This window comes from Mauremys reevesii, linkage group 7, assembly GCF_016161935.1.
Source record: "Mauremys reevesii isolate NIE-2019 linkage group 7, ASM1616193v1, whole genome shotgun sequence".
Lineage (NCBI taxonomy): Eukaryota > Metazoa > Chordata > Testudines > Geoemydidae > Mauremys > Mauremys reevesii.
Genome location: NC_052629.1, coordinates 93,706,991 through 93,724,245, shown reverse-complemented (window position 1 = coordinate 93,724,245; position 17,255 = coordinate 93,706,991). Strand labels below are relative to the sequence as shown.

The window sequence follows — 17,255 nt, the reverse complement described above, 5'->3', positions numbered from 1 at the left end:
TGGTCTACACAGGGACACTCTGGAAAGCTGAATTAACTGAAGGAGTGAAGTTGAGGGCATTAAGCCCTGTAGATGCTCTCATTCAGAAGTGAAGTGGCCTTAGTTTGCTGTAGCTCAATTTTCCTTCAAAGCCGTGCTGAGCTGTGGTATCTGGGCTGACTCCCAACTCTTCTTTCTCCAAGCAACGTCCAGTTCCAATCCCCTACAGCACTGAGGAGATGTGGGTGCCATTTTTATAGCTGTTTTAGATGGTCCCAGGCCCATTGGGTTAATTGATATGAAGTCCAGAAATGCCCAGTTGGATCATACAATCCAACTCCTTGAATTATGTAACGTAGACTGAAGAATCCCAACAAGCTCATTACTTGTACCTAGCATTACACTGACCAAGATCCTCCTGCCCATTCTGGGCCTTTTAGTGAATGTTGGCCCTTCAGAGAATATAAACTCTCTAGGACTGGGCTTTGCAAAACCTGACTCTGCTCCCATTATAGTCAGCGCAAAAATACCACTGATGTAAGTGGGAGCAGAGTTAAGCCAACGCTGAGTGTTTTGCACCCCATCTCTAGAGGGTTTATGGCCCAAAATAACTTGGTTTGTTTTCCCTCCCTGCATCATTCCTTCTCCTTATATGTCCCCTACTCCAGTGAATCCTTTCTCTTCCCCCATCCCAGTACCCATCTCTTCCTGCATGGTGTTCCATACTTCCTCACAATTTCCTCCCCACCTTCTCCTGATGGAGTGGTCTGTCTCCCCTCCCCTCTTCTGGCTGCTGCATTTCACCTTGGGTGCTCCAAACACTGGCATATGCCTCCCTGAACCCAGCTTTGCTCCCTGGATTTTCTACAAGGATAGGCGTGTGAGTGATGCTGCTCTAAGCTGTGTACACTGACTCCAGAACAGATCCACCAGCCAGTAATGGATCCAGGGAATAATTTACTGCTCTGGCTTTGTAATGTATTTATTGCTCTTGTTTGGCACTTCCCTCACCCTCTTCTGATGATTCTCCATCAAAGGGTGACTGTACAGAAGATCCTTACTTTGGCCTGGCAAGATCAGAGAACTGTCGCCATTGAGTCATTTACCCAGCTGATCCGTTTTCCTTTGCACATTACTGGGATGGGGGAGAGAATCCCGCACTGCTGCCTACCTGAGCCAGTGGAGGTAGCTTCCAAAGCCTCATCTCTCTCCCCGTTTCTTTTGCCAGGGCACCAGCACGACGTTCCTGCTGCAGCCAGTACAGCATCTCCACTTTGTCCCACCGCATCTTCTCCAAGTATGGGCGGCCCTTGAAAGTCACAGTGTCATGGAACCTCTCCTTGATCTGGTGCAGAATGATGTAGAGGTCGGTGTCGCACTGGGCAATCGCTGCATACAGGCGGCCTCTGGTCCTCGACTCCCAGGTGCGTGTGGCAGAAGACTCAAGGCTCCTTTCGAAGAAGCGGTTTGGGTCAGAGGCGGTTTGCTCAAACTTCTCCAGCTCTAACAGCAAGAGCTCCCGTTCCTGGATACTCTTTGCTGCTTTCTCCCAGGCTTTGAGCATAGCTGGGAGCTGAGTGTAAGACTGGTTGGAGCTGTACTTAATCGCCATATCAAGCCTCTCCCTATCAGGGAAATGAAGAACTTCCCAGAGTCTTTCCAGTCGCTTCTGCAGCAGTCTGAGGTCTTCAGGCTTACGGTCCTGGTCCTCAAAAGTCCCAAGCCCGCCAAGCATGATGGTGTTTGTGTTCCACATCCCAGGCATGTACTTTTCTCTCTTTGAGCGGACCTCTGCCACTTTCCGTTTTACCTCTCTCAGTGCTTCCTCCAATTGTTTCTTTTGGGCTTCATCTATGAAAAGTGGCTCCTCCCCCTCATTGTACAAATGAAATATCACGTGCAGGTAATCAGACTCCTTGGTGGAGACATATTTCAGGTAGTCATCGGCGTTAAGGGCAGATTTCCACCACTGATACCAAGTGTTTTTTTGTTCACGGGCAATCATGATGGGCAAACTTGATTGCACTGGTGTAATGACTTTCTGGGTGCTGAACGGTCCAGCGGGCAGCAGCTTATTCAATTCTGTATTGATTACCTGCTCACTTTTCCTTTTGGTCAGTGTGGAGGAAGCCAAGCTGTTGGATAAGTCCACGTTCACAGCTGCAGGCTCTATCAAGGGTCCTTGGTCAAATCTCAGATACTCTGTGGGGATGATTTTTATCAGTTCCTTGTAAATTTCCCGGATCTCTTCCCCAGCTGAAAGGTTTGCATCCAGGTAACTCACTGTAGCAGTATCAATCTCTCCCAGAAGATCATTGTACAAGGGCCCGTATCTCTGAATAGCCACAGAGTCAACAAGTACTCTGTCGGACACTTGTAGGTCAGCTGCCTTTGCTACCATGCCATGTTGTATTTGAAGATTCACCGTGGCGGCTTGAGGGTGCGTGGGTGGTGCAAAAACTACCATATCTCTCAGCTGTTGCTCAGCCATCTCCTCTTCCTGGAGGCATCTAAGTGTCTCCTGAAGCTGCTGGAGTTTGGTTACATTGGCTCTGCGTCGTGTCAGTGCTCCAATGATGGGAGGCAGTTCTGCGTCCTCACTCTCATCTCTTCTGCTACCACTTCTGAGGAGGGAGCCTTGAACTAGCTTGCGGAGGTCCTCGGCTATGGCCATGGACTCTTCAAGATTGCCATCTGTTGCTGACTCAGCATAGCGACTGGGCACTATCGGTGTGAGGGGGCGAGGGGGAAGATGGATCCCAAGTTCATCTGAGAGGAGTTGCCCGTCTCTCATATTGGGCAATGAATGACTTTTTTTGGAAATGGAGCCAGCCTCATGCCTGACCCTCTTTGTGACTTCCTGATCTTCTGAAGCAGGGGTACAGGAGCAGGGGGTTCTCACTGCTACACATGGCAGGTTGGTAAAGCAGCTGTCAAAAGTCTCTACATTAGGGATCAAGTGATAGACTCTGCTTAAGTCCAGTGGGGGTATCTCCTCAAGTTCTTTTATATCCTTTGCGATTTTCTGCCTGCATGTCTGCATGTGGGGCCTGGTCAGTTTGATGAAGTGACTGATGGTGAGGCCGAGGCGGCAGCCCATACTGCTTCTGGCTGAGTGCCGGCCTCTCTGTGGTGGCCGTTTTCGCTCTGGCCGAGCTGGCTTGCTGTCAAGAAAAAGGTGGTTCTGCGGGGTCTTCAGCTCTGCAAGGAGATGTCGCTGGATGGCAGCCATGTTGAGGAGACTGCAGCAGTCCAGAGAGAGCTGGGCTGCGAAGCGGGTGAGGTTGGCATAGTCAGTGAAGACAGCCATGCCCCGGTGGAGCTCCATCAGGCAGAGATAGTGGAAGAAGAGGTGTTCAGAGACAAGTGTGATGTATGACACCAGATGCTGGTATAGGTCCTTGTTCTGCCAGCTGCTGAGGGCTGGGCTGGAGAGTGACTGACTGGCATCCTCCCAGGCGAATTTTACTTCTGCCAGAATGATCTCCTTGAAGACCTGTCCTGCCTGGCTGGAGATGGGCAACGACTCCCTGCCCAAAGAAAGGCGCCCTTCAATCAACTGGGTCAGAGCAGCTAGGGAAACGGGGATAGAGAATGCAGGCACCGGAGGCTTTGGGGAGCCAGATGGTAGCGTGTGGCTGGTCTCTGGGGTGCTGGGAGGCTCGGCAGAACTAGTCTCCTGTGTACCATGGAGCTGGGGGCTGGGTGGGGCCGGGGCTAGGGTGGGCTGTGAGACTCCTGGGGGCCCCTTTGAAGGAGGCTGGAAGAGGGAGAGCGGGGCCAGGATGCCCTGGTAGACCTGGTGCAGCGTCTGGGTCACTTCTTCCGTCTCCTCCAAGGCATAGAGATCCCAGGAGGAGCCAGCGCGGGACATGACGGACACGCCCGCTCAGGGGCCCAGAGAGGCCTCTGCCCCTCGGCCTCCCAGCAGCCCCTCGTTCCCGGCTCCCAGCCCCCGGGGGAGGCAGGCCCCTAGGCTCACAACAACCCCCAGCCGCTGCGCCCTAATCCCGGGGCTCAGCCCGGCCCTTGCTCGCCACTTCCCGGCTCAGAGCCGGGAGAGCGTCTCAGCAAGCAGAGTTTCCATGGTAACAGCGCACCGGAAATAGCTCGTGCCTTCCCCCGGAGAGCTTTGGGGGGGCGCGGCGGCCGCTAGGCGGCATCTCAGCTTCCGCCAATCAGGCTGACGGCCGGAAGTGTCGTGACCGGCGCGTTTCCTGGAAACGAGTCCGGGCCGGGCGGACGCTACTGAGGGGCAGACGGGAGCGAGCGATGGAGGCGACGCCGGGGCCCGGGAAGGCAGGAGGCTCCAGCTGCCGGGTAAGGAGACTCCGCAGCGGGGAAGCTGGGTTGTGCCTCTAGGAGGCAACGTGCCGGGGCGAGGGGTCTGTTCCCGCCTCTGCTGCTGATATTGGGCAAGTCCCTTCCCCGCTTGGTGCCTGTGTTTGCACTGCGAAGCTCTTCCGAGCTTAATCAAAGCTGGGCTGGGATCGCCCCACTGCCAGGAGCCCGGGGCACGCCCAACAACATGAGCCTCGTGATAAGATCTGTCCTCAGAGTTGTCAGCGCTTGTAGGTGAGGGAACATAGTGCCCTGTGTGAGTCACGGGGGCATGCTGGGGGTGGGGGAGGTACATGTCTGGAGGGCTAAGTCCCCTGTGTATGTGCCTGGAGGAGAAAGAAATTGTGTGCCGTGGTGGAGGGAATGAGAGACAGTCTCTTCTGGAGGACATATGCCTCTGGGGCGAAGTCCCTTGTGTAAGGGGCAGCAAGGAGAGGGATGAATGGGGCAGAACACAAATACCTTGTGGGTGGGCCGATGAACATGGGGGGCAAAGTCATCTTATGTATGAGCATGTGTGGCACAATGCAGAATCCCAGCATGGGAGGGATTGAGAGAGGGGAAGTTGCTGGAGATGAGAAATCCAAACTGCCCAATGTTGGGAGAATTGTACAGCTGTAGGGTATGAAGTGGTTGGTTGAGCTTCCTCTAGGTGGGGGGCAATTCTAGAGAGGACAGGAAACTTCCCTCTGCTGGAGTGAATATGCTGGGTCAGACCAAACGGAATGAACAGAACAGGTAATCATCAAGTGACCTACCCCCTGCCACCCGTTCCCAGCTTCTGGCAAACAGAGGCTAGGGATACATCCCTGCCCTTCCTGGCTAAGAGCCATTGATGGACCTCTCCTCCAGTAACTTACCTAGTTCTTTTTTGAACCATGTTCAAAAGAGGTGTTGTAGTTCTGGGCCAGGGGAGGGGTAGGGCTGATGGATGAAAACTGCCATGGTGTGGAATTGGGTTGGTTTCCATGACAAACTCTGTCTCACATGCCTCCTAAAATCAACCAGCTGGAGTTCGCCGTGCAGATGAACTGCCAGGAATGCGTGGATGCCGTGCAGGCCTCTCTGCAAGGAGCAACAGGTGAGAGACACTCCAGCCCTCTCATTCCCCATAGCAGGAGCCCACAGCAGCTGTCGTTTTCACCATGCCAGGGCTTTTCCTGCAGGGCTCCGGGTGCTGGACATTCGGCTGGACTCTCAGAGTGTGCTGGTGGAGACCAGCATGAGTGCTGGGAAGGTGAAGGGCCTGTTGGAGAGCACAGGCCGCCGGGCTGTGCTGAAGGGCATGGGGAGCAGTGAGCCACGTGAGTATGGAGTCCCTGGGTCATAGCCTGAAAGGAACAGGAGGTAGCATGGGGTAGTGGCTAGGAGTCCCAGTCTATTGCTGTGGGTTCTATTCCTGGCTCTGCTGCTGGGCAAATCCCTTCCCCTCTTGGCACCTGTGTTTGGCTCTTTAGGCTGTGAGCTCTTCAAAGCAGGGACTGCTTCACACTGTGTGTCTATGCTGCACCTGAAACGGGGGAGGGAGAAGGGCATGTGGTGTCTGGTACATCAGGGGCCCCAATGTAAGATGGGTGCCTCTATATGATTTATCTGTGTAAGGTAGTTTTATGACCCTCATCACTGTAGTATTTGGGTGCTTCACAGTCTTTACTGTATCTACCCTCACAGCTTCCCTGGGAGGCAGGGCAGTGTTGTTATCGGGAAACTGAGACACAGAGAGGCTAAGGGACTTGCCCAGTGTCACACAGGGAAACTGGGGCAGAGCAAGGACTTGAACCTGGATCTCCCAAATCCTACGCTAGTGCCCTAGCCCCTGGGCCATACCATAATATACAGAATGGTCCCCAGTTCCACTGTGCTGCGTGGCCAATATCTTCCCCTTCCCTAAACAGCCTGTGCTGTATTTCATCCTCTCAGCTCCTCCTCAGGGAGTTCTTGGACACTGGTGCTACTCTGCTTGCTATGCTGTCTGGCAGCAGGAGCTTCCCTACATCTTAGTTGGGGAGGGGAATGCAGGTGGCTGTGACTGTCTGTGTCTGCCTGACTTTGCCCTCCCTTTTAGAGAACCTCGGTGCAGCTGTGGCCATGATGTCAGGCCCCAGCCTTATCCAAGGGGTGGTGAGATTCCTGCAGGTCTCCCCAGAGAAGTGTCTCATTGAAGGGACCATTGATGGTCTGGAGCCAGGGTTGCATGGGCTGCATGTCCATGAATTTGGGGATGTCACAAACTCCTGTGACAGGTAAGAGACCTCTCTCCTGCAGGGAGGTGTTGCGGTCCAGTATAGCAGCCTGGGGTTTGCAAAGGTACTTAAGGGAAATGGGTGCCTCCCAACTTAATGGCATTTAGTGTCAAGATTTCCATTTAACAGATGGGGAAACTGAAGCACTGAGAGACAAAGGGAGGGATCTTCCTAAGGTCAGTGGCAGGGCCTGTAGTAGAACCCAGGGCTCCCAGCCCAGTGCCCTCTCCTTTAGGCCCTCTATTTTTCAGCAACTGTGAAGAGTGCATCTGATGACACTAGTTCAGTGAGATTGGCCTTTTCTTGAGGAGCGTCTTGGGGAAGCACATAGACAGACACAGCAAGAGGCACGAGCTGTGAGAGGGTGAGGCTGTTTCCCTGTTCACTTCCTTCCCCTTTGGCCAGTGCACATTGCAACCCTGTGTTGAAATGTAGAGTGGAGCAGGTAACAGGCCAGATCTCTCTGGAGGCTGTGGTGTGAGACCTCTGCACTAAGTCATACTGGCTTCCCCCTTTTTTTTTTTCCCCCCCAAACAGTTGTGGAGACCATTTCAACCCAGACGGGGAGCGTCACGGAGGCCCACAGGATGCACACAGGGTGGGTTCTGGTCATGTTCATGCATTCTGCCCTCACGGTCAGTGCTGGCCTCAGTGCCCTTTGGTAACGCTAGCGGGCGCATTGCTGCAGAGAGAGGAGTGAGTGCCTCTGCGGGGGGTGCTCTCCTCTCAGTCAATGCTCACCCCAGTGTGATGGAAGGGGTGGCTGTGCTGCATGGAGCTGGGGGCTCAGTAGGGCACACTCCTCTGAGTCAGTTCTGTGGGTGACTGGGGGAGAGTGGGTGACTTGATGGGGGTGCTCTTCTTTGGCAGTCAGTGCTGAGGAGGCACGGGGGTTGACTCAATAGAGGGCAAGCCAGAATGAAACAATCACCTGTCCAGAGACAGCAAAGACTTCAAACATTGCAGTTCTCCAAGAAAAGGCACCTTTCCCAGTGCTCAGGCTGCCACATTCCTGCCTCTGCAGCTCTTGGGGACCTCTTAGCAATGGTCTCCATTTGCATGCCCACATTAGTTGGCTCTCACTTTGCCATGTGGGGCCAGACACAGCCTGGCTTTGAAACAAACTAAACTGAAATACTTGTCCAACACAGCCTGATCACAGGCCACAGAGTCGTTATCCACCTCCTTGGAAAATAACAGTTGTTGTTGTTGTTTGTTTTTTTCAAAATTTCAAAGAAAACATTTCCTTTCAAAATCTTTCCATGAAAATGTAAACAATTTTTTGGTTTTCAAAAACTGTTTTTGGTTAAATACAAGGTTTTGGGGCCATTTCTTTGTCAAAATTCCAGAAATTTTCAACCCAAATAGTGGTTTTGGTTGAAAAGCTAATTTTTTTTTCAGCCAGAAAAGAATTTGAGTGAAGAAAATTCGCTCTGATCTTGCTGTGTTTGTGGTTAGAGTCAAAGTTCCCAGGGTCTGACTATGTGGGTGGATGCTCTGTTCCAGCATCTCGGAGACCTTGGCAATGTGCTGGCTGGCAGCGATGGAAGAGCAGACTTCCGGATGGAGGACACCCGGCTAAAGGTGAGGTCCCCTGATCTGCACAAGGGATCACTGGGGAGACACCAGTGGGAGCTGTGTCAGATTAGGGCATGTTGAGGGATCCTACTGTTCCTTTAAAAAAGGCATCACTACAGTGGATCAGAACAGCGAGCCCATCCAGCTGTCCCACAGCTGCTTCAGAGGAAGGGGCTCGCAACCCTCCATTAGGCTTTGATGGGATAACCTCACCCTAAGGAACATTCTTCCTGACCCCATTTGCTAGGGGAAGACTCCTGCTGTGAAACAGGAGGGATAACTCCCTTCCTAAGCTCCAGGTTCTCTAATATTATAACTCCGGACACTTGATAGAGATGAGAATGTCGAATCCTACTAAACACTTTTGCTCTTAGGGATATCATAGGAACAGAGGAACTGCCTGAATAGCTCAGACCCATGGGCCATGTCGCTCAGGATCTCTTCTTCCACAGGGCCCAGCACCAGGTGCTTCAGAGGAAGGCCTGCCTCCAGTAGCAGATGTGGGATATTCTGCCCCCAGCACTAGGTCTCACCCTGGTCTCTAATAGTTAAACTAGTCAGAACCCTGAAGCAGTAGGTATAATATCCCAGGTGGGAAGGGGGGAGCAGAAAGAGCATGTAGCAGCTTGGGGCTCCCTCTGCTTTCCCCTCCTCTAGTCAAAAACTTCCGTCAGCTGCTCTCCTGGGAACTGCAGGAGTGGGGTCTCATCTTCCCTCCAGACTCACCCCCTTCCGGCTGATGGGCCACCCATATGGTGCAGTGGGACAGGGAGCCAAGCTCCTGGGGAGGGGGCAGAGGCTGAGATGGGAGTAGTTGAAGGGAAGGTAGGGCACAGGGGTGGGGCATTATTCCCTGAGAGCTCCTTTAGAGCTGATTGCACTTTCCCTAGCTCTAGGGTACAAGCCCCTCTCCAAGCTGTGTCTGGATGCACTGGTTCTCATCATGCAAAAGTCCCTTCCGAGGACTGTACTGGGCTCTGCCAGGGGAGCTGGGGATCCATACATGCAAGAGGGATGGCCAAAGGCTGTGATCCTTCCTAGGTCTGGGACATCGTCGGCCGTTCTCTGGTGGTGGATTCTGGTGAGGACGACCTTGGCCGTGGGGGTCACCCACTCTCTAAAGTCTGTGGAAACTCTGGTGAGAGGTGAGGAGCCAGGGGAAAGAAGCAGGAGCCAGGGGAGTAGCTCAAGGCAGCATCTTGCTGGCACAAATACTTGAGGGTCAAGCTGACTGTCAGACCAGGCAACAGCATATAGGAATGGGATCAACTGTGAGCATGGGAGGAAGGATGGCTTAGCCTAAGGGAGCTACAGGAAGTTGAGGGGGGGTCAATGTCTCTTCCTCCCCTTACCCCTCCCGTCAAAGGGGCATGAGGCAAGAGTGGGATCGGCAGCTATGGTCAAATGAGAGGTTAACGCCTCTTTATTGCACTCTTGCACTGTAACGAGTAAGATGTGTCTGGCCTTGCCTGACCTCTGACTGGGCAAATGGCCAGGTCATGGGGCTGCCCATTCAGTCTGCAGTGGCTGGTGCCCCTGGCAGCACAGCATCTGCTAATGCTCCCTCCCTCCCTTCCAGACTGGCCTGTGGGATCATTGCCCGATCTGCTGGGCTGTTCGAGAACCCCAAGCAAATCTGCACCTGCGATGGCGTGACGCTGTGGGAGGAGCGGGAGAAGCCAGTGGCAGGGCCAGGCAGGAGGATGCTTGGCCAGCCTGCCCCTCACCTGTAGGATTATGACTTTCCTTTCTCCGCATTGTGCCTACTGGTTGTTGCTCTTTGCCGGGGCTCAGTGTGTTTCTAACATCAAAGGGGTGGCACTTTGAGCCTGCAGTTTGGGAGAACTGACATGAGCTTTAGGTGGGGACTAGACTTCTCCACAGCATCCCTGTCTCATAGCGCAGTGTCGTTCTTCTATTGCCAATCTCTGAGCAGTTTTGTGTCCTGATCCTTCCCCAGCTGGGTGCTGCTAAACTCGCTACAGACAATATCTCATTTTATAGGGGAGCTGTAAAAGGCTCTGCCGTTTTTTGCTGCTTTGGGATTTGTAAAGGCAGTGAAAAAAGCATCTTAATTCCCCCCCCCACCCCCTTGCTTATTTGTTCCTTTTTAAACAGCAGGGATATCAAGGGTGGTTTTGCTGGGGGAACTAGAAAGGGGGAGGCAGGGAGCTTGGCAGCTCTCTTGTGATTGCTTTTGCACTAAGTAGATGGGTTGGGGGGTTGAATCTTTAATAATAAAATATTAACTAGTTCATATCTAGTACTCTGAACCAGCATATCACCAAGCATTTTACAAAGGGGTTTAGTATCATCTGCATTTTACATATGAGGAAACTGAGTCACGGGGGGGCAGTGGTTTGGCCAAGGTCACCTAGCAGGCCCATGGCAGAGCTGGGTTTAGAACCCAGGTTTCCCGAACCAGTGCTCTTCTGCTAAGCCACATAAACAGATAGGACATTGTCCACAGAGATCATTAGTCGCTGGAGTTACTTAAGTATCTACAGGAAACCTGCAAAGGTTTCTTTGAGCTCAGGATCAAAGTTCCTTGCTGCTCTACTTTCCCCAGACTGGTTTGGGAAATCTGTCTGGCAGTAGCCAAGGCTGCAAGTGCTGTGGATTGCATGCATTGCAGAAGAGGAAGTGCTGAGCTACCTATGCCTGACAAATGTTTCTAGATAACTCCAGCCTGAGCATAGGCAGCCAGAGAGGAGGGCCTGGGTTAGGCTGCAGCCTGTTTTCCATTTAAAATCAACTGTGGCGGCTGAGATGATTTTGAATATCTTTCCTGTGCACTGAATCCGTCATTAAATATTTTCCTACTCTCACCCTGCTGTCTTGCTGCCCAAGGTGATCAGCTGCATTGTGGTGGTGCCTAGTCCTCTCTCAGGCACCTACTGTGCAAGATGCTGTATAAATGCAGAGGCACATCCCCTCTGGGATAGGTTCCAGGGGTGGGTTGCAGATGCCCTGGAGATAGGGGATTTGGGAAAGGGGGCTCCCTAATCCCCCAGCAGGAGAGTGGGGAGACCCCCCTCCCAGCTGGGGGGAGAGGGTTGGGGATGGAGTAGTTCCCATGACAGAAGAAGAACATGGTGGGGTCATTCGGTGTGGACGGAACCTGCCTATCACGGTGCCGTAGCCTGAGGGCGAGACCGAGCACTCTGCACGTGCGTGGCGGGTGCACCATTTTGTTTACTGGCCAGTTAACAACGCAAGGTCAGGCTTTGCGCATGTGCCCGGAGGGCCGGGTAGGTGTATTCGTAACTACGCAAGGGAAGGGAGACGCCGGAAATACGCAGGCGCGCTAGGGCTGGTGGCGCGGATTGTGACGGATGTAAAACAAAGGTTACAGACGGTTGGGCCTCGAGTGCGCAGGCGCAACGACGTTGCTAGGAGAAGAGCGGAGGCGCGGATGGAGAGGCAGAAGTGCGCAAGACAACAGTAGCACGCAGGCGCGGTATTAGCCGAGTGTCTCTCTCCGCAGGCGCAGTTGCTCGTAGGCGGTGGCAGTCAGCGCGCTGCGCAGGCGTGTTGGCGGCCGGGTGGTGCTTTCCTCTTTCCTTCCCATCTGAGCGTTCAGAAGGTCTGAGGCGCTGCCGCCATTTTGTCAGCGCCCCGGTGCCAGCTCGGCCGCGGCCATGCGTCCCGGAGTGAAGCTGTTCGTGGGGAACGTGCCCGAGGAGGCCACAGCCGAGGAGCTGGGCGAACTGTTCACGGGCGCGGTGGGCCCGGTGCTCGGCGTGGCCCTCATGAAGCAGTTCGCTTTCGTGCACCTGCGGGATGAGGCGGCCGCTGTTCGCGCCATCGCCCAGCTCAACGGGCACCAGCTGCACGGCCGCCGCATCGTGGTGGAGCCGTCCCGCCCGCGGCCCACCAACACCTGCAAGATCTTCGTGGGTAACGTTTCGGCGGCCTGCACCAGTGGAGAGCTGCGGGCGCTCTTCCAGCAGTACGGGCCCGTAGTGGAGTGCGACGTGGTGAAAGGTACCGACCCCCCGGGCTCCCTAACATCCCCCCTCCCCGGTACCGGCCCGTGGTGGAGTGCGCCGTGGGGAAAGGTACCGACCCCCCGGGCTCCCCAACATCCCCCCTCCCCGGTACCGGCCCGTGGTGGAGTGCGCCGTGGGGAAAGGTACCGACCCCCCGGGCTTCCCAACATCCCCCCTCCCCGGTACCGGCCCGTGGTGGAGTGCGCCGTGGGGAAAGGTACCGACCCCCCGGGCTTCCCAACATCCCCCCTCCCCGGTACCGGCCCGTGGTGGAGTGCGCCGTGGGGAAAGGTATCAATCCCGGGACAAGGACCCCCGCCCCGCCACTCCTGATACCGGCTCATGGTGGAGTGTAACGTGGTCAAAAGGACCGACTCCAAGGTTCCCTGCCCATGGTGGAGTGCGACATGGACCCCTCCCACCCTTGGTACTGGCTGGTAGTGGAGTGCGACGTGGTCAGCGACCAGACTCCTGGGATATCGCTCTCCCCGGGACAGGGACTTTACACCCCTGCTACCAGCCCATGGTGGAGTGCGACATGGTGAAAGGTACCGATCCCTGGGTTCTCTGACCCACCCCTGGTACCGGCCTGTGGTGGAGTACAACATAGTCAAAGTTAGTGACCCCCAGGATCCTCAAGGCCCCCACCCCTGGTACTAGCCTGAGGTGACAGCAATGTGGTCAAAGGAACCAACCCCTGAGATTCCTCCCGAGATTCTACTCTCTCAGTACTGGCTCATGGTGGAGTGCAATGTGGTGAAAGATACTGACCTCCGGGTTTCATGGCCACCTGGTGCTGACCTGTGGTGAAAGGTTCCCTCTGCTGGGTTCCCCAGGCCTCCCCAACCCATGGTGGAATGCAACATGGTGAAAAGTACCAACCCCTGGGCTCATTTTCCCCCCCTCCCTCACAGACCCATGGTGGAGTGTGATGTGGTCGGGATGTGTGTTCCCCAGCACTCCCCACCCTCAGTACAGGCCTGAGATGGAATGTGATGGGGGCAAAGATACCAACTCTCTTCTCCCCCATGTGGTAGGAATCCCTTCAACCAACCTCTCCCTGGGGCTGGAATCCCCTCTCACTAACCTCCTTCCCCAGCAGTATGGGCCCATGAGTCATGATTAAGGCTACGATTTAATCGTGGGTATTTTTAGTAAAAGTCATTGACAGAAACAAAAAATCATGGCCCATGGCCTGTCCATGACTTATACCATTAATACCCCGATTGAATCTTAGGTGTGGGAGAATGCAGCTAGTGCCACGGGCTGAGGGGGCACTACTGGGGATGGGGTGCCCTGGGGGCCAGTGGCTGCTCCAGCGCCCTGGGACTGACTGATGCTAGGAGCTGCTGATCTGCAGCTGCTCCCGCTGCCCTGGGACCATCACCCGAGCGGCTGGCTGTGGGGCCACCCAAGCGGCTGAGTGCTGCAGAAAGTCACGGAATCCGTGACTTTCACCAGACACAGAGCCCTAATCATGATGGAGTGTGTGATGGGATCCCTGGAGTGCAGCCTGGGACTGTGGGACCGCTGTGCCCCCTGAACTCTCCAGCCTGGGCTCTCTCTCACAATACCTTGCTAGTGACAAGCAGTAAACCCCTCCAAGCACTATCATTCAGCACAACTGCATGTGGAGCCCCCACACCCACCTAGATTGCATGAATGCTCCCAGAGCCACTCATGAATCACACAGGGAAAGGCACTAGCCCAGTCTTCCCAGCCTTACATCCCAGGCACTGCTCAAGATGAGCAATGCAGATTTATTAATTGGTTCACCACTTCATCAATGGAAAGTGGATATACACCAGCCTTTGCAAAACCTGAGTAAATTTGCCACACACTTCATACAAACTCACTGGTAAAGAGAAACAGTAAACAAATTTATTGACAACAAAAGATGTTTAAGTGATTATGAGTGTTAGACAAAAAGTCAGAGTTAGTTACCAAAAGTACATAAAATATAAGCACGCAGTCTAAACTCTCAACCCTGTTAGACTGGGCAACATCTAGATCGGGGTCTCAAACTCAAATGACCACTAGGGCCACATGAGGACTAGTACATTGGCCCGAGGGCTGCCTTACTGACCCCCCCACCCCCGCTGCCCTTGGCCCCGCCCCCACTCCACCCCTTCCATGAGGCCGAGGCCCTGTCCCTGCCCTGCCTCTTCCCACCCCTTCCCTGCCCCCATTCCAACTCCTTCCCCAAAATCCTCTCCCTGCCCCCAGGGGGTTCAGGAGGGGTGTGGGGTGTGGTGGGGGCTCAGGGCAGGGAGTTGGGGTGTGGGGTGCAGGAGGGGTGAGGGGTGTGGCAGGGAGTCAGGGTGCAGGAGGGGTGCGTCAGGGGGCTCAGGGCAGTGGGGTGGGGTGCAGCAGGGGGTCAGTGCAGGGGATCAGGGTGCAGGAGGGGTGTGGCAAGGGGCTCAGGGCAGTGGGTTGGGGTGTGGTGGGGGGGCTGGGTGTAGGGTGCGGCAAGGGGCTCAGGGCAGGGGGTTTGACTGCAGGAGGGGCTCGGGGTGGGCTCTGGCCCAGTGCGAACCGGGGTCAGGGCAGGCTGCCTGCCCTGCCCCTGTGCCGCTCTGGGAAGCGGTTGGAACGTGGAGGAGAAGAGGTGCAGGGGTATGTGTGTTGCTGTTGCTTCAGGCACCGCCCCCAGCATCTCCCATTGACAGGGAATGGGGAACTGCGGCCAATGGGAGCTGCTGGCCGCCGGGTTGCAGCTGCTCTAGGTAAACGCTGGGGGTGGGCGGGCGGGGCATGAGGAGCTCATGGGCTGCAGAAAATAACCTGGCGGGCTGCATATTTGAGACCCCAGTCTAGATTAAACAATTTTTTTCACTGCACTGGATTTGGAGTTCCTAGTACACAGATTTCACGCTTGAAATCTGGGTCAGTCCCCTCAGTTGGAGTCTTCAGAGTGTCCTTGTTGCTTCCAGTGTAGGTGGGTGAAGGAGAAAGGCCCAGCATGGGGCCACTGTGTTCTGTTTTATTCCCTCAGTCCCATGTGCTTGTGGATCACAAATCCAGGCATGTCTGGGGGCATTGCTAAGTCTCCAGCCAGGATTGAGCAATTTCCCTGGTATGGCCTCATGCAGGTGAGTCATTGAATTGTAGCTCCCTTGCTGGACAATGGTTGTTGATGGGACGGTTTGGTTACGTTCCTTGCTGTTGCCCCTGGGGAGCTAATATCTGACTGATTCCCCAACTGACAGCATGTTTTAGTGACAACCATACAACACAATTCTCATAACTTCATATACATTAATGATATACATATATAGATAGAGAAATGACTTTCAGCAGATAACCTTTCCCAGATACATATAAAGCATGCCTTATAAGGTAAGATCATGGTTATATAAAAATGAGGAATATGGGGGTTACAGGACGCTCCCCCAAGGTATAGAACGTCAGAGTGTAACAGTCGAAGATACCAATCCCCTCAGTGGAGCAGGGCCCACACCACATGACTAAGTCCAATATCTTCCTTCACCCTAGCAATTCCAACCTGTGGTGGAGTGCCACATGGTTAAAGATACTGACCACTTGATTATGGGCAGACACCTCCTCCCTCCGTCTTTCCTTTTCTTCCCAGTAATATGGGCCTGTAGTGGAGTGCCAACATGCTCATGAGGTGGAGACCCCCACCAATATCAATCCAGCAGTATGCATCTGTGAAGTGAGATGTTACCATAGGTACCAATTCCCCACATTTTTCTTGGGACATATACTACCCCTAACTCCTCCCTGCACCAGTGGGGGACTGTGTGGCCTCTTTAGCAAAGCATGTAACATCAAAAGTACCAGTCTTCCCATGGAGCAGGTATTGCCCCCAATCTCTCTGTCCTGCACTAGTGGGGAGTGGCAGAGGCTTTTTCAGCAACCTGGGCCTGAGGTATAGAAATTGCCCCCTATCTGGGGGCTGAGACCCCTTCTAATCCTTCATGAAGCAAACAGTGCCCCCCAAATTCCCTGTCTTTGCACCAGCAGGGAGTTACTGGAGTTCTTTTGGCAGTATGAGTTCATAATGTGACCTAAAAGGTGCTGACTACATCAATCCTCACTCTCCATGGGGCAGATACTTCCCATAACCCCGTGCCCCCCATACATACACCAGTGGAGAGATGAAGGGGTTGTTCCAGGTACTGTGGCAGAGTGCAACATCAACAAAGGTACTGACTGCTCCCAATCCCCCTTTCACGGAGCATTTACTTTCTTCCACCAGCAGGTGGGTAAACATCCACTCTAAACTTCCTGGGGCAGATACTGCCTTAATCCATATTCTTCTGTCACAGCAAGGAGCTGTGTGAGGCCTCTTCCAGGAGTATGGATGCATGGAAGAGTACACTGACAAAGGTATTCACCACCCCATCCCACCTCACCCCTTCAAGGAGCACGTCCCCCTCTCAATTCAACCCCTATACCTGCTGGAGATGTGAGGTCTCTTCAGCTGGTACAGGTGGGTGATGAAGTGTGACATCAAAGGTGTCAACAGCATCTAACATCCCCCCCAGTCCTTCTCTGTGACAATGTGGTCTTTGCGGGTGTGTGGAGGTGCTCTTCCAAGGGGAGAACAATGCAGAAATAGGGCACAACCATTGCAGCAGCCAGAAGGTTGAGGGGAAGAGTAAAGGAGCAGAGATCTCACACAACCTGGTCACTGCCAGGAGAATCAGAGGGAGACATGGATAGAGGAAGGATAGCAACCAGAAGAGGAAAAATGGGGTCATATTTTGGATGGTGGAGCCATCAGGCAGAGTTCAAGAGACAGGGGAAAGAACCCCAGCAGCTTCCTTTTATATCAGTCTGACCAATATGTTTAATCCTCTGTCTCTTTGGAGTCTGGTAACATTTTCAAGTGAACATGGGAGTGTATGGGCAGGAGAGATTAATGGGGTAAATTGGACAAGACAAATACAGTCTGAGAATTTAGGTTGCAGGGCAAGAGAGAAGGTCTAATAAAGCAGGAGAGATGAGTGAATAGGATTCACAATTATTGTTCCAGCTTCACTGGAATTTGGCAGACTTTATAATCGTTATAGTCAACTGTATGACTACTATCTGATGAATGCTGCTGAAATTCATTGAACAATATATCTTAAATTATCGGCTACTCCATCAGCTC

The 17,255-nt window shown here is 53.8% G+C and overlaps 3 protein-coding genes across 10 annotated transcripts in view; 2 read left to right on the top strand and 1 right to left on the bottom strand.

Moving 5' to 3' along the window:
• LOC120369054 (coiled-coil domain-containing protein 87-like) overlaps positions 1-4,104 on the bottom strand; it is a 40,172-nt gene extending 36,068 nt beyond the window's left edge. Inside the window, exon 1 of the mRNA XM_039481944.1 lies at positions 1,116-4,104. Within this exon, the coding sequence (XP_039337878.1) occupies positions 1,116-3,853 (2,738 nt within the window). The 5' untranslated portion in view covers positions 3,854-4,104. The remainder of the gene's footprint in view (positions 1-1,115) is intronic.
• A 9-nt stretch (positions 4,105-4,113) lies between these two features.
• On the top strand, positions 4,114-11,761 carry CCS (copper chaperone for superoxide dismutase). 3 transcript variants are annotated; one of them, XM_039546575.1, is made up of 8 exons: positions 4,114-4,299; positions 5,329-5,401; positions 5,487-5,624; positions 6,386-6,563; positions 7,101-7,161; positions 8,070-8,147; positions 9,183-9,286; positions 9,721-11,185. In XM_039546575.1, the coding sequence occupies exons 1-8, from the start codon at positions 4,252-4,254 to the stop codon at positions 9,872-9,874; spliced, it is 834 nt and encodes a 277-aa protein (XP_039402509.1). In that variant the 5' UTR covers positions 4,114-4,251; the 3' UTR covers positions 9,875-11,185. The 3 variants fall into 3 exon arrangements, with proteins under 3 accessions (XP_039402509.1, XP_039402510.1, XP_039402508.1); XM_039546576.1 differs by lacking the exons at positions 4,114-4,299; positions 9,721-11,185 and adding exons at positions 4,493-4,736; positions 11,629-11,761; XM_039546574.1 differs by lacking the exon at positions 4,114-4,299 and adding an exon at positions 4,599-4,736.
• The window catches only part of LOC120409113 (RNA-binding protein 14-like), a 26,728-nt gene continuing 21,227 nt past the window's right edge, over positions 11,755-17,255 (top strand). For 4 of the 6 annotated variants that reach the window (XM_039546570.1, XM_039546571.1, XM_039546565.1 and 1 more), the window contains exon 1: positions 11,755-12,128. In XM_039546570.1, the coding sequence (XP_039402504.1) occupies positions 11,783-12,128 (346 nt within the window). In that variant the 5' untranslated portion in view covers positions 11,755-11,782. Of the gene's footprint in view, positions 12,129-12,370; positions 12,682-15,480; positions 16,487-17,255 lie in introns of those variants that run through there. The other 2 variants (XM_039546566.1, XM_039546567.1) reach the window with 2 other exon arrangements.

Excerpts from the sequence above, each read along its gene's own strand:
- CCS (XM_039546574.1), top strand. The coding sequence starts at position 4,614 with ATGTCTGGAGGGCTAAGTCCCCTGTGTATGTGCCTGGAGGAGAAAGAA. Across the intron at positions 7,162-8,069 it reads GCCCACAGGATGCACACAGG|CATCTCGGAGACCTTGGCAA; the intron begins GTGGGTTCTGGT and ends GCTCTGTTCCAG. Across the intron at positions 8,148-9,182 it reads TGGAGGACACCCGGCTAAAG|GTCTGGGACATCGTCGGCCG; the intron begins GTGAGGTCCCCT and ends GATCCTTCCTAG.